The sequence below is a fragment of the Onychomys torridus genome, chromosome 14 (genome assembly GCF_903995425.1).
Source record: "Onychomys torridus chromosome 14, mOncTor1.1, whole genome shotgun sequence".
Lineage (NCBI taxonomy): Eukaryota > Metazoa > Chordata > Mammalia > Rodentia > Cricetidae > Onychomys > Onychomys torridus.
In genome coordinates, this window is record NC_050456.1 from 82913388 (window position 1) to 82940152 (window position 26765).

Genomic DNA, 26765 nt, shown 5'->3' on the forward strand with positions numbered 1-26765 from the left:
ACTTTTCCTGTCACTCCCAATCAGCAACCAAAAGTAGATAGACTAAGATCTGAAGCATATCTGCTCTCAATCCTTCTACTGAATGCTAGATTCCAACAACAAGCTTGTGCATAAGCCCTAAAGACTCTTGGCAATGTTCGGACAACTAGTTTAAGGCAGTGGGTTGAGCACGGCATTAACTTTCTTCCCAACGGTACATGTATACACACACAGTTAACCCAAACTCAGGTTGTCAAGCAAGAGAAGGTATTCCTAAAACAGGATAAAAAGAGATTAGTGAAAATGATGAGAAATATAATGCAAAAAAGTAGGGAAAGTTAATAGTGCACAGTCCATGACACAGGATGGACTCTAAGTGACTAAAAAGCACATTTTCATCAGAGGAAAAATGCAGAATTCTTAAATTTCAATAAGACCTGGATTTTCTCAGCTCCTTGTCATTTATTTCAATGTCTTTTGAGTCATTTGCTATTTGCTTATGAGTTAATGTTCTTTAGAGCTATGTCTTTGACAACTCACTGAGTGAGGTCTAGCTTTATCATTCCAGCCAGAATTTTTGTTTGTTTCTGTCAAATTCACTGAAGCATGATCTATATAAAGCCCTTTTAAAATAAATTATCAGAATAAGGCTTGTAGGGAAAACCCATAAAATGCAAAGCTGCTGATCACAAATCCTCAGAAAACATATCTGTATGTGTACACACACACACACACACACACACACACACACGTACGTATATGATTTATATATATTATATATTTATTATATATTATACATCTCCTTCCTGTCTCAGAGTAAAGAAAAAAAAGTGTCTTGTTTTCTTTTGCTACAACATTGATTTTTCTTTAGTACTTTAAAACAAGTTTGTCCTTAAACAGAAGATATGACTCACAGTGTTATAGAGGAATTTCTTAGCTGACCACTGAGCCTAAATATCCATGGGCATCTCCACACTATACAACATTCATCAAAAGAGAAACCCCGGATCATCAAACTATATGAGGTACCCACAGGAAGCAAAACCAGCTTTCTCTCTCTGTTCTGTTTTTGATTATACTCCTCTACCCTCTTATTTAGTGATACATTTAAAAAGAACCCCTCTAGCTGATATGTTTGGTTGTTTCCATTATTCTTATACCTAGACTGCCTCAGTTCCAGAAATAGAGTTGTATCTCATTGTTCCATTTTTGCTCTGGTTAAACTCATCTTTTAGGGGCACACAGCACATGGCTCCTATCTGCGGAGATCTTACAGTGAGCACAGAAGTGAAGAAAATTAAGCATATTGAACGGGAGCCAAAAAAAAGGTGGAATGGTAGAGGATGTTTTATGTGTGGGAGATATTAAATATGGAAGATTAGGGACCAGTGAGATGTCTTAGTGGGTAAAAAAATACCTGTCACCAAGTCTGATGACCTGAATTTGATCTCTAGGACCCACTGGTATAAGGAGACAAGGGACAAGATGTCCTCTGACCACTACAGGCATGTCATGGCACATGCATGCCACCCACACCCTTAAGCACCTAAGACAATGAACCAAAAAGGTAGAAGAGTTTGATTATATACACAGCACTAATAGGAATTCTGTGAGGTGACAGTGCCAATTCATTTGAAAAAGTTTATTTAGCCATAGCCCGGAGTGGCAGTTCATGCCTGTCATCCCAGTACTTAGGAGGTGAGGCAGCAACATCAGAAGTTCAAGCTCATCTCTGACTACACACAGACTATGAGGCCAATTTGGGATATAAGAGACTCAGTCTCAAAAAAAGTGAAGGAAGAAGGGAAGGAAGGAAGGGAGGAAGAGAGAGAGGGAGGGAGGGAGGGAGGGAAGGAACGAAGGAATGAGGGAAGTGTGGAGGGAGGGATAGGAAAAGGAGGAAGGATGGAGAGAGAAAGAAGAAACTAAGTCTCTACATATGGAACTAACTGTGTCAAATAGCATCCAAGAAACCCTAGCTAAGCTCAAGCTCCCCATTTCTCTCATGTGAACAAAGGGTACCCTCTGCCATTTGACTAGATAGCATCTCCCTAAATAATCCCACCCACACTGGTGGCTTAACTACTTCTCCATGTGGATGTTCTGTCTGCTAGTTTAGCCAAGATCTGATTAAGCTCCACATTCACATAGCCAACTGCTCCCTGTCTTTGGGGAATGAATGTTTAAAAAGAACCTTTATCTTGGAATGTCTACAAAGAGCAGTCATCCTCTCTTTTTCCACATCTATTCCCACAACAGATCTCTCCATAAATCATACTACCATTTACTAGGCAGAAGCCTGGAAATGACTTCTGATTCTCCTTCTCTCTCAGCAGTCATGCCCAATCAACAGTAACGGCTGATGATATTAACTTCTCTGTCTCTCTTGTTTTTCCTTCTCTGACTTGAAGTCACTGCTTCAGTTTGGGCTCAGATCATATCTTATTTGGGTAATTGCAAGTATTTGATAACTGGACTCTGGTGTTGGGTGCACGCTTCTATTAATATTTCACATTATCAACAATACCACCTTTCAGAAATGCAAATGCCACCTGATTCTTCCCATGTACTTAAAAATCTTCATCAGCTTACCACTCAGTCTGCCCAGAGTTCTCAGTGAAAGCTTGGTGACTCCAAGGAGGTCTGGTGACAGTTGCTGTTGCCAACCAGAATTGATAGGAACTGGAACTGGCCCTTTGACTGTGTTTGGGTTGAGGGATGAATACTATACGTACCGGGATAAGCCAACTCATGGTACAGCCATGGAAGCTCATGTTCAGGGCCCTCCTTACCACTCTAGGCTCATCTCTCCTGTGCACATTGCCCTTCTTGTCTGCCCAACAGACTCTCCAAACAGCTGAATTCCATTTTCAGTGCTCAAGAACTATTCAATGGTATTGCTGTTTGGTTATTGGGCTCTCTGGTCTAGGACTCCCATCTCTACCTGTCCGTCTCTGATAAATGCCCACTCATCTTTTGAGACCTGCACTGACTATAAATGTAATTGTAACTTTTTCTATAATTTTTTTTCTATAAAGTCTTTTCACATCCCCACTGCAGAAGCAAGGAGTCAGTCTCCTCAGCATCTTTCATTGCTTGAGTGGGCTTTCCCCTAAGGATATGGGAGGTCTCTTTGTGAACAGGGCACCTCATCACACCGGGGTCTGCAGTCCCCAGTGCTGTGTCTGACATACAGCAGTAGCCAGGGGTTTATCCAGAGGGTATATACAGACTCCACTAGCACTGTAGTCTCTGAAGAAACATTAAACCCACTTGCATGTGAGAAAGAGGCAGGCAAAATTGGAGATACACAGTTAATATTCCCCTGAAGCAGGGGTCTCACACTCAGAGACTTAACAGCAACAACTTCCTGCAGCAAATATCATTCATTATGCTTTTTGATATGTCTATTACAAAGAACTGAGATTTTTGTCAGCAAATATACCTTCTCTGAGCTTTAACATCAACTTGCAACAGCACAATTTCTGTATAAAAAATGTTATGGTTCTCCATCACATATGTGTTTGGATAATCCGAATAGCTCAACACCGATAAATTTAAGGCATGACTTCCATTATGCATTTGTTGCCTTTTTTAAGATTTATTTTTAGTTTTATGTGTATGCCTTATGTATATGGAGGCCAGAAGAAGGTGTCAGATCTCTTGGAATTGGAATCAGGGTGGTTGTGAACTGCCTAATGTGGGTGCTGGGGGCCAAACTCAGGTCCTCTGGAAGAGCAGCAAGGCAAGCATTAAGTACTGAGCCAGCTCTCTGGTCTCCATTTGTTACATTCTTATGGATCACATTAAATTTTCTTGGTTTAGGATGCTGAAGTGATATAAGGCATCACAGAAGGTATATACTCATTCAATGTTACTTTGGTCTTTAAATATCTTTTAGTTACTATTTATTATGTAGTGTGTGTGGGCATGTACACACACGTGAATGCCAACATGTGGATTAAGAGGACTACTTGCAGGAGCTGGTTTATCTCCTTCCACATGTAGGTCCCAGGGATGGAACTCAGTTTGTCAGGCTTGGTGGCAGGCACCTTTACCTGCCAAGCCATCGTGCAGCTCAGATGTTTCTTTGGAAGACGTTGCTCTGGGTTGACACTGTGAGGACATTTAATGATCTCTGTGAGTCTTGTTTCTAAACCAAGGTTTTGGAGCACCTCTGCCCTGAAGCCATCACTCCATCCACCTTCAGAAGTCATGTCTTAAATTTATCAGTGTTGCTCAATTTCAGATTATCCAAACACATATGCGATGGAAAACCATCAAATTTTTTATATATAAATTGTGCTATTGCAAGTTGATGTTAAAGTTTAGAGAATACATATTTCACTGACAAAAATTTTAGGTCTTCATCATAGAGTCAGTGCCTTAATAACAAGGATTTCACTTCAGCGACATCTGAGATTTTGTACTGTACTTTTAGCACATCAGACAAAGCTACAATTATATTTGTGTTAGGAGTTACAGTTTGTCAGGTGGCTTATTAGATTTTTCTAAATGCATGTCTGGGTAATTTTGGTTTATTAAACAATTATGAGTTGTCAGTCACTCTAAATTGATTTCCTTGGGAAGCTGTATAGTAAATACCACAGCAATGACTGGAGACTAAGAGTTAGTCATCCTTAGTTAAGTCAGCCCACTGCCACTTCAGGAGAAATTCAGTGACGGAAAAGGAGACAGATACTTTGGAGACAGAGTGGGAGGCAAAAAGAATGAGTTTGGGGAGGTTTTAAAATTATACCCTAGTGAAGAAAAACAAGCGAAAATGAAAAACAAGTTATTCAATGAAGGACATTTAGTAATGATTTATGCGTACATCTGTGCACATGCATGTGTATGCATGAGAATGAGGAACTGTCCATACCACTGTCTGTGCCTATGTGGCGGTCAGAGGCAGGTATCCATCTTTGCCTTTCACCTTGTCTGAGACGGGTATTGTCGTTCTTTACTGCACACCCGAAGCTGGCCGGCCTTCCAGCCGCTGTGACTCCTTTTGCATCCATCTCCTACCTCATATCAGTTTTGGCATTACAGACATGTGACGCCACATGCAGTGTGACGTGGAATATAAACTCGGATCCCCATGTTTGCACTGCCATGTCCCCATCCTCCAGGACGACTTTCCCTAAAGCAGCCCAGTCCCCTGGCCCCAACCAGGCTCGATTAAAGACGTAACTCCTGTTTCTGACCCATGAAGAGAAGTGACATGGTGACTCCCTGGAAGTGGTTTAGATGCGCCTGGGAGAATGTTCTGGAACATGTAATATCCCAAGGGAAATGGAGCCATTTGGACAGTTGTATGTATGATAGGAGTGAGGCAGAGTACTGTCCGCTTTGTTGGTGACCTGCCACTGGTGGTGTAGGGATAGTTTCAAGGGTTTTGAGATAGACTCTCTTTTGAATATGCATGTGTGTATCTGTGTATGTGTATGTATGTGTATGTGTGTATATGCGTATGTGTGTGTATGTATGTGTGTATATGCATATGTATATGTGTGTATGTGCATGTGTCATATGTATATATTAAATATACTAGAAAAAGAGTTGGCACAGTAAACCTATGTTTTTTGTTTTTTTTTTTTAGATGTTATTACTAGATGCTGATAAAAAACATTGACTACTTAGCCGGGTGGTGGTGACACATGCCTTTAAACCCAGCACTTGGGAGGCAGATCTCTGTGAGTTCCAGGCCAGCCTGGGCTACAGAGTGAGTTCCAGGAAATGCTCCAAAGCTACACAGAGAAACCCTGTGTAAACCAAAAAAAAAGAGACTACTTCAAGTCTATTTTGAGAATATAATAAGTAAATACAAGTGATATACAGAAAAGTCAGACACAGAATGTTTTGCAATTGGCTGAACTTAGAGAGTAGGCTCTGTAAACTGAGCACAGGGGACTATCCTCAGACTGAGAGTATATCCTCAGTCTAGAATTCAGGAAGTAATTACACAAGGGAAATTTGCCAAGCAGAGTGAGGAAGGAATGAGTTTAGTTTATCTGAGGTTGGGTTGGCTTTAAGGTACAGTTATAATGGAATGAAGTTCAGAAATGTCACCAAGTAGACACCGGTGGATGCTGTCTTTGTATGAGACCAACAACCAGAGATAATATCACCAAACTCATCGGGCACACGGCACAGTTTAAAAAAAAACAATGAAGCACTTACTTCCCCTTCTTAATGGTGTTCCTGCCAAGCAGAGGACCAAGGACTGGATCCACTGTTTCCTGGAGGTTTTCAATTAGGATGACATCACCAAAGGCCAGGGCTGCCTCAATGGTATTTAAAAACCTTAAAGAACAGTCCAAACAGAGATGGTAAGAGGTAAAGAAGAACAGAAAAATGTCCAAAATTATATGATTAAATTGTATTTTATGTAGCTAATTTAAATGAACTTTCATAACACAGTATCACACCAAATAGAGGTTACATTTTGAAGGAAAATTTGCAGTCAAATATAAGTTAATTGCTTCTGATAACAGTCAGTGTTTGAAATAACTATAAATGACCAAAGTATCATAAATTTACATTTACTCCATTTGCCCACTTAGAATAAATGAAACTAAGTGACTGGTTTTATCAAACTTTTAGACTTGTCTCTGTGAATGTGTGTGTGTGTGTGTGTGTGTGTGTGTGTGTGTGTGCGCGTGTGCGTGCGTTCATACATGTGTGAAGGTCAGAGGTCAGCCTTAGGTATTGTTTCTCAGGAGCTATCCACCCTGTTGTTGATGACAAGCTCTCACTGACTTGAAACTTGCTGGTCAGCAAACCACAGAGACATGCATGCCTCCCTCTCCCCAGTGCTGGGATTGCAAATCACATTTAGCTTTGTACTGGATGCTGGAGATTGAGCTCAAGTCCTCATATTTGCAGAGCAAACACTACTGACAAAGCCATCTCCACACCCACCCCTTAGTCTTCATGTCTGCTATTCAAAAAGAATCTCTCCCTATCCAAAGTGATTTTTTTTTTAGATTGTATCAGTAGTTCTAAAACAATCCATTCAATGCCGAATGAAGGCCAGCTGTGAGCTCACAGCTTCCTACTGTTTAGACCCAGTGCTATAGGACACAGTGACACGGCATCTAAGCAGACTCAACTTTCAAAAATGACTAGCAGAACTAGTCTAGGAGATTGGGCACCCACTGTGGGAACCTGTATCCATGTTAGCATCTCCTAGGCAAAGAGTGCACTTAGGGCTGTGACTTTAAGCACTGTTTGCCTACAAGCACAATTCTTCTGTTGCCATATAGCCAACACTCCAGAGAAGGAGTACATCACATTTTCATTATTAGTCTTAGGAAGTTAATGTATTTTCAATCTCAGATACAATGTTTTTTCTTATTTTTCAAACCCTTAAAATAATTGGATTCTATCTAACATGACTATCTTTCAATAGAAATTCTTTATAAGAAATATGAGCTAGAAAATCAACAATGGCACCCAACTGTAATGATGAAAAGTGGTAGAAAGTGCAGGCTTTGCCAAGATCAGACCCCCTTCATAACAGGTTAACACCAAGACAACTGCGTCAGGACCCACCTACCCTCTCTGGCCTAAGTGCGTGACTTTCAGGTCAGGCCCATACTTGTTCTTGATCCACTTAATTCCCTGTTGCTGAGGATCTATCATCAGGGGCCAGCGCTTGCAGTGTGTTAAGATGGCGGCGTTTTCCGTTGACATCCTGTCACTGGGCAGCCCTTCGTTATTCCAGGTGGCTATTGTAGTGTCATCTGTCAACATGGCAATCAAGTCCAGGCCTTCTGTTATCGGGATGGAGACCTTTGAAATCAAAGTCGAATGGGATCAACGAGCAGTGTGGCAGAGGAGAAAGGCTGATTGTAGTAGACAAGAAAATGAGCCCACAGCCAAGAGAAAATGAAGTCAAGAGAACGCACATGAATTCTCTGCAGACTCCCCAAAGCCAAATGCAAACTGCGTTGTGAAATAACGGAACACAGACCTTTCAGAATCCTGTCAGCTATGGATTCAGGATCTAGTCTATTAACTGTGTCCACTTGGCTTCCCTTTCTGGAGTGGGTTAATGGAGTCTGAGCAGTCAGATGAAACCCTGTCATCTTCACCCAAATGAACAAGATGATAGCCTTTCAGGGATGGAGCCCTGTGCTTCCCATCTTGGCCTCCCAACCTATTCCCAGTTCTGGCACTTCTCTGACAGCCCTTCCCAGATTTCCTTTAGAATCTTAGCCTTTCACTCCCGTCAACTTGCTTTAGCCAAAACCTGGATTCCCCCTGGCCCAGCAGCGCTCAAAGCCAGGCTGTCTATTATAGTCAAATGGGGGCGGGGGTGGGGAAGGAACTTCACATCTCTCAACAGGCTCCCCCTCTTCAGCCCCAGAGATCTGGCTTCAACTGCTATTAATACATTTAAACAGTTTCCTCCTGTGTAGCTTTATCCACCATGAGTGTGGGCCAGAGGATCATGGCCCAGGAGCCTACTTTACCAAAGGGTTTTCATTTTCTGAGTGCTCCCATCACTGAAAAAGGAATGTGGGAAGGGGTGGCCATTTTTCTTCTCTGTAGGTGACTCTAACCACTGCCCTCCCATCCTTAGCTGAAACATTGGCTCTGAGGCTATGCAGTCCTCTGTGTATCTCTTTACCTTGCTGATGACTTCCCTCCGGTCCTTTTCAGCTTTCCAAGTTGTGCTATTAACATTCATAGAAAGAAACAACTCTCTGCCCATGCTAGCACCCTGAGGGAGGCACATGGGGGGAGGAAGCCGATATGTGTCCTCTCTGGCTTTCTCTACACACCTCTCTCTATGTACGACCTAGCATACCTTTAGTGTAAGACTGCAGTTACTGCTCTAGACCTTAGAATCCATGAAACTGTTTCACCACTCAAGTCTGAAATTTCAAATTCTCTGACCTTGTACCACTCTCCCCTCTTCCATATACTTTAACAGCCTTAGGATATCCAGCAATTATCCTACCGTGGGTTTTTTTATTGTGGTAAATGAATCACAACATAAACATTGTCATTTTAAATACGTATAGTCCAGTAGCAGTAAGTACTTACAATACCATAGAGCCATCACCCATCTCCATCTGCAGAACTTTCTCATCCTCCTAAACTGAATCTCATATCTATTTAGAACAGCACCCATTCCCTCCACCCCAGTCCCGGCATCTGCTACTTATCTGTCATTATGAATCTGACTTCTCTATCTTACACAAAAGTGGGTTCATTCAGCATTTGTTCTCATGTTTGGCTCTTTTCAGTCAGAATCATGTCTGCCAGGCTTATCCATGCTGAAGCATGAATCAGGTTTCCTGTTTCCTGTTGAATCATATTCTATTCTACACCTATGCCACATGAAAAAAACCTCACCTACCTTTCCCTGGACACCAGGGTCACCAGCAATGCTCCTAGGTACCTGAGTGTGCAAACATCTGCCCGAGTCTGCTTTTCTTTGGGGTATGTGCTCGTGAGCATGGTTATCAAGCCATAACTGTAATTATATTCTTAATTTTTGAGGTATCTTTCTGCATTTTTATCTGTTTTCAGCTAAACTCAGGTTTCAAGCTATCCTAAAATATACCTCTCATACTTCAATTTTCTTCTGACATTCCCATCAACTCCCTGCCTCCTTCACTTCTGGGTATCTGCCTGAAACCTTTGTGCCTGGCTGGATCCAGTGTTCCCTGTCTTCTCATGTGATGTCAAGGCTTTGAGTATTGCTGCTGCAAGCTTCAGTACCGTGTCTATAGTCATGATAAGTAAAGACTTCCATCCCCTTGGGGACTTCCTATGCCAGGATAAAATTTAAATCACTGTTGTGGGTGGAAAATGGAGGGGGGTGTTAAAACCTATGACCTTATAAGTTTTGTACCACCCTGCTGTGTAATGTCATCTATATAACAGAATCAATGGGGTGGGGTGGGAGACACACCACACCTCCGTGTCAAAATGATGCATAAATTCATCTACATTTCCCTTTAAAAATCTAACGTTTAAATCCTTAAACTACCTGGAATGCTTCTGGGTTTGCTTCCAAGCACTGCAAAACAAGTAAACAAGGACTATGCTAGAGGAGAGAGGCATGCTAGGAGATGGGGTTGTAATCATATCTAGTGTCTTGGATAACCTTAATGGAACAGAGTTGATGGTTGTGAGACACAGGATGTCCTTGAAGATGCTGCTGTTAGGCAGAGGAGGAAGGCAGTGCAAAGGCCTGAGGTTGAAACACCTGGTGAGGTCATGAGGTAGCTGGAGTAACAAGAGCAGAAGAGGAAGAAACCAAAGCTGCATCAAGAAAGACAATGTACAACCCCCACAAGGGTTAGAAGCTTTTGTAGAATCTCTGGATTTTGTTCTGAGTGCAATGGAGAATGACTCAGGGATTTAAGAAGAAAATGGACGTTCACTTTTGAAAGCTCAGACTGGGTATGTTCAGAGGCAATTTAAGGGACAAACAACATCTTAGAGACTTGGGAAAAGGCATGTAGGGACTCTTATAACAACCCAAGAAAATATGATGGCTTGGGCCAGGATGGCCGCACCAGCAGTGGCAGAAGGTACTCAGATTCTCAGTCTATTCTGGAAGAGTGCCCCTGACCTGAAACAGTGTATCCATCCTTCTCTACCTGAGGACTACAGTGATGGCCAGAATGAATGAGGCAGGGAGGTGATGATGTGCTTCCTGAAAAGAGCACCTTTCAGGGAATGCTTTCTGGGAATGCAGATGCATGGCACAAATTCCTGGGTTCTAGAAAAAAATGAGACAGAAGCCTGATGAGCCATATCAAGATTTTCTCATCTTTTACAGGCAATCAGTTGTCTTATGGTTGATAGGGAGGTAGAAATACTTATTGTTATGTGGCGATATTATGTTTCCCAATATATTGTACACCCTTATCTGGGGGTCAGAGAACAGAACAGCCAGTAGATATAGAGGCCAGAAAATGGTGGCACACACACCTTTAATCCTAGCATTCCCAAGGCAGAGATCCATTTGGATCTCTGTAAGTTCAATGTCACACTGGAAACAGCCAGGCATGGTGACACACGCCATTGATCCCAGGAAGTGATTGCAGGAAACAGAAAGGTATATAAGGCGTGAAAACCAGGAACTAGAGGCCTAGTTAACCTTTTAGGCTTTTGAGCAACAGTTCAGCTAAGATTCATTCTGGAGGAATCAGAAGCTTCCAGTCTGAGGAAATAGGACCAGCTGTGGCTTGTTCTGCTTCTCTGATCTTCCAGCATTCATCTCAATACCTGGCTTCAGGTTTGTTTTTATTAATAAGACCTTTTAAGATTCATGTTACATTATTAAGCTACTGGCATATGAGAATGTGAATGTTGCATGCCAGACTGCCATCCGTTCCTTAAAGAGAGAGAGAGAGAGAGAGAGAGAGAGAGAGAGAGAGAGAGAGAGAGAGAGAGAGAGAGATTAGTGACTACGACCACCTCTGTGCTGATGATACTGGGCCTTTGTGCACTCAAGGGCTTACTCTGGCTATGGCCTCCAAAGGCCGACAATGTCTCAACTATTAGCAGTCATTCACAAGGAAAAATGAATTAATAATGATAAATAGCCTGACTCTATGTGAAAAGTGTGTTGCTAATGCTTTAAAAAGAACTAGAGTTGTTTCTTCTTGCTTTTATTATGCATTATATGGATGATATTCTGCTTTCTACAAAATGATAATCATCATCATCATCATCATCATCATCATAAAGGATCTGTTTACAAAAATAAAATTGGGTTAACTTTAAATTTGAATTCCTCATTTAAAAATTATTAATTTTTTGTTTAATACTTTAGATGACTTAGTGCTGGTTTTTGCTATTTTATACCCCTGTAAAATAGTTAAAAAACTAACAATGTTCCTGCATACATTGACAAGCCTTTTCAAGAAATTTACCAACAGTTTGCCATATCACAGGCATTCCATATAACCTTCAGGGTCAATCTTTTGTGGAAAGAGTTAATGAACAACTTAAATATAATTTAAAAATAAAGGAGGGTAAGGTAGTATTCTTCACAATATTTTATCTTCTATTTTATATAAAATTTGGGCAAGGATGGATTTACTGCTGCAGTACCTTTTGGGGCCCCTCTGAGAAAACATTCATGGTCACACTTCTTTGGAGAGATGTCATGTCTGGCCAGTTGAATGGTCCTGCCCCAGCCACTCACAGGAGACAGGGCTGTGTTTGTGTGTCATCCTCAGGGAATCTGAGGATACCTGAAAGACTGGAAGATGGGCTAAGAGGCTCCCAAGTGGCCACAGAGGCTACCTCTGAAGAAAAGAAAGGAGATGGAACAACCGAGTCAACAGACCAAAAGAGGCTTCCTACCAAAAATGCCTCTAATGAAGCAATCAGCGTCTGAGGAAGAGAGTTGATGGATCCTCAGTGGAAGGGTATGACTGCAAAATTGCTTTTTGCTATCTTGTCTCTGTTGAATGCATCTGTTACTGCTGAGACATAGTGGGCTTATGTACCGGATCCTTCTGTACTTCACTTTGTTAATTGGGAAGAAAATCACATTCCTGTTTATGTCTCAGAGATCTTGTGTGCCCCCACTGCTAATCAAATTGTTCCCCAAAGATGGTCACATGACAATTTAACTATTGATGGTCAAGGCTTATATAACAAAATATTAACTATTCAACATTCAAAGTTAGATAAATTACCCTCCTCTAAAGCTCTTATTTCTACCTCATTTCAGACATTCACTGTTATAGGTATTTCTACACAGTTAAAAACAGATAATGGTCCAGCTTCTACTAATAAGAATTTTAAGAAATACTGGGAAGAAAGGCAAATTTAACATATCACTGGAATTTCACAACCCAGAGGGTCAAACATTTGTAGAATGCACACATTCCACCCTTAAAAAACAACTTTTAAAAATAAAAAGGAGGAACTACTTCCTGAGATACTCTTACTGTTACCTTTCTAACTTTAATTTTTAAAAATTTGCCCCAGTGGGGACCCATTACTCGAGCTTCCTGGCATTTTCAGGATGCTTAACCTGACATGTGGTCATTGTCCTGTCCCATATGATGCAAAAACCAGAGCACTGGATACAAAGATAAGATGTTTTTAAAGCAATTGCCTGAAATCTCCAGACAAGGAACCACAGAAGGGATTTCTGATGCCTTGCAGGCATGGATCTTTGTTCCTGGTGGCATAGTGCTCTTGGATCTAGAGTGGCACTTTTGTCTGTTCGTGCTTCTCTTAGGATGTCAAAGAAGAATGAATATTCTAAAGTTTAAAAAAAAAGGGGAGATGTTGGAACATGGTCAGAAGAGTGACACACAGCGAACAGTGCACTGGAGAACTATGAGAGAGGCTCTGGGACAAAACAGTTGCCTCAGGTGCATTCTCTTCCCTGGAGCGTTCTTGGACATGATTTCGTACCTCCTGTGACAAATATTTACAGTCAATTTATAAGACATGCTTATTTTGTGGATGTCAAAATATAGCTATAGAGCCCAATCTGGTCAGTGTATTCTGACTGTGGATATGGCCTTCTGCCTTGCTTTCATGTTTCCCAGATATAATCTATAATATGTGCCAGGCAATTGTGATTAAATTGGTCTGTCCTGAGAAAGTTCTGGGAAAGGGCTGTTCTGTTAATATGTGCTTACTGACATTTATTTACATGTTTTTGTGAACTCAAACCACCTCCCTTGGATCATTGCTTGCTTTATTTCATTCCTGTATAGAAGCACACTGAAACAGAAGTAAGGCTGTCTACGGCACTGGACTGTAGTCCACCCCATTCTTTCAGGTCCCAGGTCCAGCAGACAAGATCTGCTCAGGTTGGCAGAAGTTGACAGACTGGGTATAAACATTAGAAGAAAGGGAACATGAAGGTGACAGCAGGGAGCTGCTGAGAAACACAAGGAAGGAGGTTCTAAGGGACAGTCAGGAGACCACACTGCTACATCTGAGACAAGCACAGGTGCCATGGTCTGGGACTGCAGGCACACATTTGGAAGTCAGCAACATAAAGATGGCATGCAAAGCATTCACCTGGCTAAATGATAAAGATGATGTAAGTGAAGAGGGAAGTGTGTTGTGTGGGTTTATTCTCTTGGGGGCTCACCACCCAACTCCCAGATAAATCCCACCCTGAGGCTTACTCTTAATTATGAATGCCCAGCCTTAGTGTGGCTTAGTTTCTAGCCAGCTTTCCTTAATTTAAATTATCCCCGCCTACCTTTTGCCTCCAGGCTTTTCCCTGTTCACTTACTTCTGTAAATCTTACTCCTTGGCTTGCTGTGTAAGCTGGGTGGCTAGCCCCTGGAGGCCTCCACCTTCTCTGGCTCCCAGCTCTCTCCCTCTCCATCTCCTTGTTTCTCCCTCTATATATTCTCTCTGCCTGCAGCCCTGCCTGTCCTTTCTCCTGCCTTGCTATTGGCCAGTTCTTTATCAGACCGTCAGGTGTTTTACATAGGCACAGTAACACAGCTTCATAGAGTTAAACAAATGCAACATAAACAAAAGTAACACACCTTAAAATAATATTCTACTACAGAAGTGGTTGGAGGTGGAAGCCCTGGATATCAATACTAACAGCTTGGAGTGTAGAGAGGCGAGGTCAGTCAATGAAGCCCAAGAACTGACCAGTGAATTAGGGAAGATCAGAGCAGGGTGGTGTCTTGAGAGCAAATAAAGAAAGCACAGACTCGACAGGCACAGTCAATTCTATTGAGTATTGCCAACAGCCAGATGTAAGGAAAAGGGCAAGCACTCAGAACTGTACACATAAAATCTGACAGATAGGTGCTGGAATGAAAGCTGGCCCAGAGGGACCCCGCAGTGGCCAGAAAGAGAGTCAGGGATAGAAGTCCCTGCATTTGTACACTGCTGTGTTGTAGATGTCAAAGAACTCTTTACATGCTCTTGAGCACTAGTTGATTCCAGCTTTCTGTGTCCCCTACAGAAAGACTTTGTTGGAATAATGTAGTTTTAGAATATATTTTAATGTCGTGAAGGAAAAGGACCTCATAGTTCTATTTAAAATTATTTTGGCTGTCTTAAAAACATATCCTTCACCGGGTAGTGGTGACACATGCCTTTAATCCCAGAATTTGGGAGGTACATGCAGGCTGACCTCTGTGAGTTCAAGGCCAGCCTGGTCTACAGAGTGAGTTCCAGGACAGCCAGGGCTACACAGAGAAACCTTGTCTCGAAAACAACAAAAACAACAACAAAAAACCCAAAAAACAAAAAACAAAAAAAACCCCATATCCTTCAACAAACTTTACAATCATTGAGTCAAGTAAAAATACAATTTTCTTTGGAATTTTAACTTGAATCAAACTGAGTTTAATTACTAAATAAGCTATGACTGATGTATCTAGATTATGTATTAAAATAATATGTATTGTTTAGACTATGTGCATTTCTGAGAACATGGAAGACAACCAACTCTCAATGTTCAGAGAAGAGTTTCTTCCAAGGCTACCTTAATAATGTCTAGGTCATCAATAAATGACATGCTTGGTTTACAGATTCATGATTGCCACAAATCATACTCACTTGATAACTGGTTTGTGTCCAAACCAGTAGAATGCCTAGGATACCCCCAGGCACACTGAAGAACCAAAGACAGGCAGGAGACATACAGTGCTCCTGTACACTGAGGAGAAATATAATACTGCTGGAAAAAATTCATATCAACTATGGCATTGATGAGCTATTACAACTTCTTCTGTTCTCCTACCACCATCACCGCCGCCGCCACCACCACCACCATCACCGCTATCCCATTACCATCTTTCCACCTCACTGCAGCTGAATCAAATGGTCCTGTTTGATTCCAAAAGGACAAACATTTGTTACATTTACATAGCGCTTTCTGCTGGGTCCTTTTCTCTCCCAGCAGGATCTTTCTATTTCCCTCACTTACATAGTGTGGAGCTGTATTCTTCCTTTAGTTTAATTCTTCCCAGACATGCATGGGAGAAGAGGCTGGCCAATTTAATGTCTGTCTCTGTTTGCATGGTGGCTTACAAAACTCTAAAGGATACAGAGCTGTGATGACTGAAAACTACATGGGGTTTCTTAGGGAGAATCTCAGGGTCACAAATAAACAGGTCCTTTGTGGAAATTAATACATGCTTAGCATATATCACCAGGAAATTGTCATTTTGGTTTAGTCACATACTTAAGACACTAATTTGGACAAGTCAATCAATTATAGGGTCTTTATGATCTCTTAAAAACAGTTTACTTTTCATGGAATCCCAAGTTTAAAATTAAATGGGAAAAATACAAATCAACTAACTTGGAAGTTTCTAGAAGCACAAATGACATTACATTAGCAATTAAAGATTAGTTTTAAACCTAATGTGGAAAAGGCAAGTTTCTAGTGTAGAAAACACAAATGACCTGGCAGCATATGCTCATGCTCCCAACACAAGCCCAAAGTGAGCAGTTATACCAGGAAGCCAATATCCAATAGCTTTGATGTTAGAAGTGAGTTTACTCATAATTTTGAGAGAGTGAGAGTTCTTTACTAATAACTATAAGTGTAGAGAGAATCACTAAAGAGAATACTGTCAGTCTACAGTAGCCACAGGATGACTTAGACAAATACAAGGAGACTCAACCATGGAGAAGACAAGACAGAGAAAATAAGAAAAAAAGAGACTAAACAGACAAACAGACAATGGCCACTTTAGAAACTCACAATGCCCTAAAAATTGGACAAAATTAGCAGACTAACTTAATCATCAGATCCTTGGTGATATTTAAAGGCCAACCTAGAAATTTAGAGAATAACTCTCATGTAAGAAGTCTTCACTATAAAAGCAAGTTTTGAGATTATGGTTGTGTAACATAATTTAATTTTAATGGGATTTTCCCATAAAAAATGATGAATTATGTGCCTTTAATGATGAGCTTTCCCTAAAACATTGATTTCATTTAAATTGCAGACTTTCCATTGGCATGTACTTAAGTTGTGAAAACAAGTACTGTGAAAGCTGAGGCGTAATTGCCCTGTGGGGAACATTAATGCACAGAGGGTTGTGGATGTCTTGACATTCTAGAAATGGGTGAGTAAGTAAACTGGGAGGCTATTTCATCAATCACAACGGCAGTGTCACAAGAAGACTGTGGTCTGGACATCAGGTGGGCTGACTTCCTGCTCCACTGTGGGAGTCATTTAAAATTCCTGCTTCTCTGTTTTCTCAACCACACACAGGATTTCAAATATCTCAGCTCTTTGATTTTATGTCACCTATGGATTTCAGCATTCAAATTTATGGTAAGCTTTTTAAAAAATGTCATTTTACAAAATGCTGCACTTTAATTTAAATAAATCTTGGAAAACCCTTAATAAATATCAATATTAGTAAGAAAACAAAACACTTCGTGCTACTCAATAATCTAACAATCTGGTTTTGCTTCCTATTGTCTTGTGAAATGTACCCTCTAACCACAGAGTCTATATACTTTCACCTCCAGGTACAAATCATCATTAAAATGAGATAAACAAACAAGATGTTAGAGACATCATTACAAAGGTACAAAGGTAGCTGGTATGCACACAGGTCACTGCTGGAATTTGTTTGCAACACTTTCCCTACATTGACAGAGTGAAGGATGGGCCTCACCTTCTGCCGAAGAAACGGAACCCACTTGCAGTCCACCAGTTCCTGGCGATACTGTCTTGTAAAGGACCCGATGTAAGACACAAATGCTGCTGTAAGCAGAACATCTCCACACAGTGTCTTCTCTTGAGTTTCGAAGGACTTAATGGACTGACCCCATCGAATCTTCTCTGACTGAAGGATAAAATTACCCATATGTAATTACAGGGTGAGCATCAACTCGGCAAATGCTTAATGCAGTTACCTGACAGCCCAGTTCAAGGCTCTGGCCTCCTGCATGAGCTCTAGAAGGACAGAGTAGAACTGGGTGGGGTGACTGCTATAATCTTTTGCATGTCTGAAACCCATCATCACCACACAATTCTCCCACTCTCTCCAGCCAAGTTCAGCATCCCAGGACATGAGCTGTTTTCTCTGTAGCACTAACTCTTGCATCGTGACTGGGGCCCTTCTTAACAGGTCAATCAACTGCTTCCCCGTCCCTCTGGGAGAGCAGAGCTAAGACTTGCTGCTACAAGTAAGTGATGTTAGGATTTAAAACAAATAAATATATCTCCCTATATAACCCTGACTGGCCTCCAATTTGCTATGCTTCTGCCTCAGTCTCTCTAGTCTAGCTGTGTAACACCATGCCTAACTACTAAAATCCTGATATCAGCCTGATTAGTCACCATCCCTCCCCCTCCCCTGCTTTTGGCAATAGCACTATACTGTTTTAACCAACAATTTTTTTTTCTTAATATACTGTCTATGGGCTGATCAGACAAAGAAGATTGCCAAACATCATTCATGTTAATTAAAACATAAAGCTTAAACAGCCATTTATTCTGAATTCTGTTAATTAAAGAATGATTCCAGTAGTAACCAAATTTGGGCCATTTTTCTAATACAATCATTAAATCAGTGGAGGGAGCTCTGAGCCACATTAAATGATGGGATTCAGGACCCAGCAAGCCTCAATGACAATATACTCAGAAACTGTGTTGAAGTCCTTCTATCTAGTGGGCTGGCCATTTAAAATCTGATTTACAGGTTAAGTATGTAGAGCCCTTAATATTGGATTTGTATAAAGCTTCAATAAATATGTATGGATTGCCTGAACTGCAGGATAGTACACTAATTCACTTCATTTTGAGGCATGTGGAAAATTAATACAACATTGTAAGGACATGAACATTAATAGGAGCCAAAATAATCAGCAATTTCATACTCTAAGGAAAGAGAATCCTAAGAATCTCTTCTTTCTTCTAGGGAAAAAAAGGCCACAGGAAACATGACTGACATGTGACACAAACAATTAGAATGTCAGCTTCCTGCAAACCATAATAGTATCCCGGACACATGTGGATGTTCTTGGAGCTGTTCTAAGGGTCTATGTATTGGAATATTTTAAGGTGTGTTACTTTTGTTTATGTTGCATTTGTTTAACTCTGTGAAGCTGTGTTACTGTGCCTGTCTAAAACACCTGATGGTTTAATAAAGAGCTGAACGAACAATAGCAAGGTAGAAGAAAGGATAGGTGGGGCTGGCAGGCAGAGAATATAGATAGAGGGAGAAAACTGGGAGGAGAGATCAAAGAGCCAGAGAAGGAGGACTCCAGGGAGCAGCCACCCAGCTACACAGCCAGCCATGGAGTAAGAGTTACAAAAGTAAGAGAACCGGGAAAGCCCAGAGGCAAAAGCTAGATGGCATAAGTTAAGGGAAGCTGGCAAGAAACTAAGCCAAGCTAAGACCGGGCATTCACAAGTAAGAATAAGCCTCCGTGTGTGATTTATTTGGGAGCTGGGTGGCAGGTCCCCCAAGAAAAGACCAAAAATCAACCAACAGTAGGTCTACATCACCATTCCAGCTGCATTGTCAAAGACAGGAAGTCAGCTCTCTATTCCTCTTTTCTGAATTCATTACTTTCCTTCCTCAGCCACAGACAACACATCCAGTGCATTCAGGAGGACTCTGTTGTCTTTGCTTTTTAAATGATAATAAAGTGCACCCACTTCATTCTCCAAAACACCTTTGGACTTGAAGATTTACTAAACACTGACTTACTGGCTGTTGAGATCGTCAATAATTTCATTTCACCACCCCGGCAGCATAAATCATTACTGACACTGGCTAACAAGGGTTTAAGAGTTGGAACATGTCCTGTAATAAATTTCTGGACAGTTAAAAATCACTATAATTTTATTCTAATGCATTATAGATTGCCTGTAATGTCATCCTGGCTGGGGTGACCCATTTCTAATTTTGAACAGCTGTTCAGCTCAGGAGTTAGTTAATGATTAAATATAAATTGCCTGATTTATTAGTCTGAATGGCTGAGCTTCCAGGTCAATGCTATATAGACAAAATCATCAGTCTTGATGCTTTTCAGAAGTTAACTGTCTCCTGTTCTACTCAGAAAGAATTTATCCTCAAAGGAAAAGATCTGACATGTTCAATTAATCCTTCAAAAATATTTTTTTCCTACTTAACAACACACAAGCTTCCCCCACTTTTATTGTTTGAATCGGCGTGAGTCCAGGCTTTGGGACTACCCCTGTGCAGCAGAGATACCAGGAAAAGCCCACTTCCGCCATGGCAGAATCTTTATATATCTCAGACGCAGTCTAATTACATGACATTTCCCCCCATGTACTTCACAAATGGGAAACACTTCAACTACAAAAATCTTACCCCAGTAAGTGGAAGTAGCTAGAAGGACTAGGAATAGAAAAATTTCTCAACTGAACTGAAAAGAATGAGTCTTCAAAGAATACATTTTTTTTTAAAGCAAAAGAGACTCCTTTCAACAAATATTTATTAATGACCTTGACCCCAGGTACTAGTCTCTCTGCCTGGGACCAAATGGTTCAAAATACATAAAGCTCCTGCTGTTGACAAGTTTATGTTATATTTGGGATAAAAGAAACACGCAAAAAACATGCACCTCTTCCCAACAAAACTCTGGAACATTGAGGAAGATGTGGCAGAAAGATTGTAGGAGCCAGATGTTAGGGAGGATCCAGGATCAACAGTGTGTTATGGACATGACAGGATCCTTGTACTCATGAACTCACAGAAACTGTGGTTGCCAATACAAGACTCGCACAAGATGCAGTCAGTCAGAGCTCCAGCATGGATAGAGAAAGGACTCACTAGGTCCCACCCTGATCTGAGGAATTTTTGGCAAGTAAGAGCTATTGAGGGAGAAGAGTTGGCTTTCTTCATCAGTATAGTCCATGGCACACGGCTCATGATCCATGAGCCCTATACCTGTGCACATATGGGTAGTACCAATTGGACTTCTAGGTAATAAAAAGAAGAGGAAGAGGAGGAAGACAGGAAGTTGGGAGGATGTGGGGAAGGACCTGGGAAGTGTTAGAGTCAATATGACCTAAATATACTTCATTCATATATGAAGTTGCCAAAGTTAAAAAAAATGTGCCTAGGCATGTATGGACATCTGTACCATGAGATTCTATGAGAAAGTGTAATACAGAGAAAGTAGAAAGCACCATAGAGCTGTGTGAGTGTATATGTGTGAGCTGCAGTAGGGCAAGCTGAGAATACTGTTATGCCAAGGTTTGAGCACCCCATGCTGAAAAGAGCTTTTGGAAAAGAATTGAGAGAGTCAGCCACCTGTTACAGGGAGCCAGGTAGGCCCTGTGAAGGGAAAGGCCAAAAGCCACAGGTAGACTCTGTGAAGAGGACCAAGAAGGTCATGGAAATGCAGCAAGAGGAACTTGGAGGCATCCAGGGGGCCAAGTTACTTAAACCTTTTGGGTGGTGCTTTGGGCAAGGTGGTTAGCTATTGGAGTGCTCAGGCAAAGTGGTCACATGGGCTGACTGAGCCTTTAAATTGCTGCCCAACTGCCAAGGAGAGAAACGTACTCGTATGTCTGTGTGTAAAATGTACTCCAGGGAGATGCTGGTGATGTGGACCAGCAAGGAAGGTGAGAAGCCCTGAGATTCTGAATGGACTTTCAAGGCAGAACGACAGACTATGCAATGAATCGGCTTCTTGTGAGATGTTACAAAGAGCCAAGGCCAATCCACAAACTTAAAGCTTTTGGCTAGGAGCTAGAAGAGGAGACTGCTGGGACAGAGAGTGGAGACAAAAGAACCCTGTGCTCACACACTGTAACATGAGCTTCGGAGGCTCAGTGGACTAGAGTGGCAACAAATTGGAATTGGATGTTAGAAACCAGTGCAAACCTGGTGTGGCGGCTCGTGCATGTAATATCAGAACTTAGGAAGCTAATGCAGGAGAAGCCAGTCTCAGTTACACTGTAAGTTTCAAGATAGCTTCAGCTACAGAGTTAGACACACTCAAAATTGAGTGTGTGTGTGTGTGTGTGTGTGTGTGTGTGTAGTGGAGTGGGGGGAGGCAGAGCAGCCAGCCTAACAGTCATAAGAAATCAGGCCACTATGTCCTTCCCCTCACTCACATCTCTCTTTTCATGCTAAGAGAACCTGATTTTGAATAGATGTCAAGGGTCCAACCTCTTACCATACAAACTGTGGCTGGGTGAGCCAATAATTACCCCATTTCCCAGCTTTCCAGCCTGTTTTGCAGGTAGGAGTGGTCAATCTAGCTCTGTAAAGACATTTAAGTGGGAGTCTGCTAGACTACCTTCCAGGAAAGTCAGATGTTTTAGAAAAAGAGAAAATCCAAGATGCCTATGTGCCTCCTTCTCTATGGAGGAATCTGAAATTGTAGTGCCTATCTTGGACAAAATGGGAAGTGTTTGGGGCAATAGGCCATAGGCTGTAGCAGTCATCTTGGGGCAGGAGGCAAAAAACATGAGGGTCATTGCCCATGTGCCAAGCATGGAGAAGTATGGCAAGAGAGAAGGGGTACTTCATTATTAATTGCCTCAGTGAACACTTAGCATTATCTACCCTTAGTAATTTAAAACAATGTTTAAGACAGTATACACCACGTTTTCCATCAACTCCACCTAAGTGCATCCCAATGCTATTGCTATATACATTTCAGCCAAATGCATTTCTAGTAACACGGCCATATGATTCTTAGTTACGTGTTTTCAGTTTGGATACTTTTAAGCATTCATATACTAATATTGATATCATACTATCCAAGCACCTAATGTACCTTACGCTTAAATAGCATCCTTGAGATATGATTCTTACACCATGAAGTTTAACTTTTTAAAGTACACAATTGAGTTTTTAGTGTATTTGTACACTTGTATAACCTTCCCCACTGTAATTTTACACTTTTTTCTTCCCCCTCTCCCCTCCATAACCCCCCAATCATGTCCATCAGAAATAATTCTCTAAGCACCAGCAATATGTTCTGCCCTTAACAACCACTTTCTGTCTTCACAAGTCTACCTCCTTTAGGAATTTCATATACCTGAGTCTTTGTTTGTTTGTTAGCAAGGTATTCTCAAAATTTATCCATGTTACAGCATTGCATGCATACATTATATTTTTGTTCATCTTCTGATGGAATTTGAGTTCTTTCTAATTTGGAATATTGTAACTATATTTTATATATTATCCAAATTCACATTTAAGAGACAAGAAAACAAAGTCGAAGTGCTTCAAAGACTTGCTTGAAATCATTTACTGTGGCATGACAGAGCAAATAAAATTTGGTACCAGCAATTTATTCACATCAGAGGTCATATTCTTCAACTGTGCATGTTCATACAAGGAGGAGTTAATGAGAACTCCTTGAAGAGTTTTATCTGATAGGAAGCCATCCATGTTAGTGCCAGTCACTCATAAAAAGAATGAACATCACAAACATAACAAGTTAAGCTTGACATAAAAGTATAGTTTGCTAGTGGAAGTCAATGGCAAACTGCCTAGCAGCTGTCCTGAGTTCTATATTCTATCTTAGGGAAAACAGACAAAGAGAGAGAAGAGAGAAGGAAGAAAAAAAATGAGTAGATAACCTACTAGCCAACATACTTCATCATCTCGAAGTGTCTACAAAACAGCTAAACCTGACAAAGTTGGTGTCTTTTTAATTAAAACTTCATTATAAAGGTCTTGCAAATAAAAAACATGTACTGGAGTTAACCAGAAACAAAGTCTACACATCCCAGTGAACTTCTCTAGCGTTAGAAGAGCCATCCTGAAGCTGTGGAGTTCCATCTTGCATTTTCCAGATAATGGACATGAATCATGAAAGAAGATATGGAGCTGGTTGCTGTCTGGTTCTAATTCTGTCACAGATCTTTCTTTCATTTTGGTGGGAGAGAACTTAGTAAATAGTGAAAGTGCAGATATCAATGTCTGTCTTTTCTGACTGGAGACTCTGCAGATGTCACACTGAGTTTACTAGCTACATATTAAAAACAAAACTCAGGGCTAGAGAGCTGGCTAAGCAGTTAAGAGCACTGGCTGCTTTTCCAGTGGACCTGGGTTCAATTCCTAGCAACCACATGGCAGTTTACAACTGTCTGTAACTACAGTTCCAGGGAATCCAACACCCTCACACAGACATGAATGCAGATAGAACACCAATGCACATAAAATAAAAAAAATTAAATAAAATCTTTAAAAAAAAAAAAAAAAACCAACCGATTGATCATTGTTTGCTTCACTTAAGTCAGAGTCCTGTGTTAGCCACCCTAACTTTGAATTTGCTTTATAGCTGGAGGTAGCCTTAAACTCCTGGTTCTCCACTGCCAAGACCCAAATGCTAAGATTATAGGCATACACCTCCATGCCTGGGTTTATGGTTATTGACATCTTCTGGTAATTTGGATCTTTTAGTCTGAGTAACAATCAAATATTCTCTAGTACTATAAATTCTATGCTTAGTCATTCACAACAAATGATCATAAAATCCAAAGCTGCCAGCCTGAATATTTCAGTGAGAATTTTTAAGAAAAGATAACTTGCCTCAAGTTCGCTCACAAGTCTGTTGGCCAGGTCAATTGTCTTATTGGTTTGATTCACCTCTTCCTGACACCGGACCTTCTCAGCTGTTGCCTTTTCAAATGAAGCTGTAAGCCTGCTCAGATTCTGATCCAGATCCTAAAAATGGAGTCAAAATTAACTTCAGAGGTGTTTTCAGTTAAGATGAATATTACAGCCACTGGAAGACATCTGTTGACATGAAATGAGTCCCCTTCCTCTCTATTGTTATTTTACCACATATCTTTTAGGGGACAAAGGAGGCTATGATGATGACCAATGCATCAGAGTCACCCTACACTGTCTAGTAGCTTGCTATATGGCTTTCCCACTTCCTCTCTCTTGGATGGAGTGCATAGAGGTACTGAATTGAGTGGCATTCCCTAAGACTCAAGTACACTGTGAGTACCAACCCTTTTGTTTGGGTGCATAAGTCCCAATCCTTTGGTAGTAGCTATATTACTTATTAGTTTAGATCAGAGACTATCTGACTGTGTAGCACAGACAGGGTTTGATCTCTCAATAGCCCTCTCCCTGCCCCTTGTTGGTAGATGTACCAGTTGTGGAGGTTTACTTATGTTTTCCCACCTATCGACTCTCTATTCATTTCATCCAGAACTGAGACAATGAAGGAAGACATCAGCTACTGCACCTTTTCATACATCATCCATCTGACTCAACTTGGATTTTCTTCAGATTTGGGTTTTAAGACTCAGACATAATCTGTCATCTTATTAAAAAACTTGAATGTGTCAATGTGGAGGGGGGGTTCATTTAGAGAAAGACTATCTTCAGCCACAGAAACAGAAAAGCAAATTAAAGAGTGACAGGATCAAAGGCTCATGTAAGGAGAAGCAAGATGAGCCACTGTCTGTTCTTGAGGGTTTCTAAGACACATTCTGGGAGCTTTCTCATCTCTTGAGACTCTTGAGGCCCAACTTTTTGACTATATGTAAACTCTTTTAAATGTCATAAACCAAAAAGTGTCAACTAAGATGTCAGATGGCTATGAGGTACCTCACTGTAGCCATCTTGCTACTTGTAAGTTCTAAGGGACCTAAGATTTATAACACTACTTTTGTAAATACACGCAAGGCTCTAAGATGTCTTGATAAGCCAAAAAGAAATGTGGATCCCTGGAGGTGGACTTACAGATGGTTGTGAGCTGCTTAAGGGTAGATACTAGGAACTGAACTCAGGTCCTCTGGAAGAACAACTTCTTCAAGAACAGCTCTTACCTTCTGAGCAATCTTTCCAGACCCTTATTTATTTACTATTCTTTGGGATAAGATCTCACTATGTTGTGGTGATATATTATGTACCCTAAGAAAGCTTGCCTGAGGATCAGAGAACAGAGCCAGCCACTACATTAGATACAGAGGTCAGTGGTAACACACACCTTTAATCCCAGCACTTGAGACTTCATGCCTTTGCTTGGGAAGCACACACATCTATAATCCCAGAAAGCAATGTCTGGGTGGAGAAAGGCATTTAAGGCGTGAGGAGATAGGAACAAAAGGCTCTTTTTGACTGAGGCCTTTTGGGTAAGGACTCAGAGGCTTTCAGCCTGAGGATTCGTGGAAACAGGATTAGCTGAGGAGTTGGCCAGGTGAAGTTGGCTGTGGCTTGTTCTGCTTCTCTGATCTTTCAGCTTTTACCCAGTATCTGGCTCAGGGTTATTTATTATAAGATCTTTTAAGATTCGAAAAATACTATGTAGCTCTGGTTGTCCTGGAACTCACTCTGAAAATCAGACTGGCCTTGAACTCACTAAGATCTGCCTGCTTCTGCCTCCCAAGTCCTGGAAGCTAAATTTTTATCCGAACAATATCCTAAATGTTTATCCTATAGATCACAGCTGTCTCTAACTCTTATAAATTTGACCTCATTCACTCATGTATGTTTTGTGTTGCAATAGTAATGTAAGTCATGAAATAACTGCATCATTAACAAATACATAGTGAGACCCCACCTCAAAAAAACACCAACAAAAAGTTTAGCTTTATAAAATGCTGGAGCCTATGTAAGCTGTAGCATCAGACATATGAACTTAAGACTCATGGCACTTCCTGTTAAATTTATTGACTCCTGGAATTGAACTTAATGATTGCTGGGGTTGACTACCAGATTTCTGACTCTGTCTGAACATGGGTTAGAGAATCTGTACTTCTAAACTAGTTCCCAGTGACACATGCTACTACTGGCCTGGGAACACACTGAGAGACACTGCCCTAAAAAGCCTCAGTTGAAGTTTCCTTTATGGTCACCCTTAAGCCCTGTTTAGGATACATG

At 41.0% G+C, this 26765-nt stretch overlaps 1 protein-coding gene across 1 annotated transcript in view; it reads right to left on the reverse strand.

Moving 5' to 3' along the window:
* Positions 1–26765, reverse strand: part of Dnah11 (dynein axonemal heavy chain 11) — a 316498-nt gene that overhangs the window by 63211 nt on the left and 226522 nt on the right. Inside the window, exons 62-65 of the mRNA XM_036205362.1 lie at positions 24459–24593; positions 17601–17771; positions 7541–7776; positions 6163–6285 (exon numbers count right to left, since the gene is read on the reverse strand). Coding sequence (XP_036061255.1) covers positions 6163–6285; positions 7541–7776; positions 17601–17771; positions 24459–24593 — 665 coding nt within the window. The remainder of the gene's footprint in view (positions 1–6162; positions 6286–7540; positions 7777–17600; positions 17772–24458; positions 24594–26765) is intronic.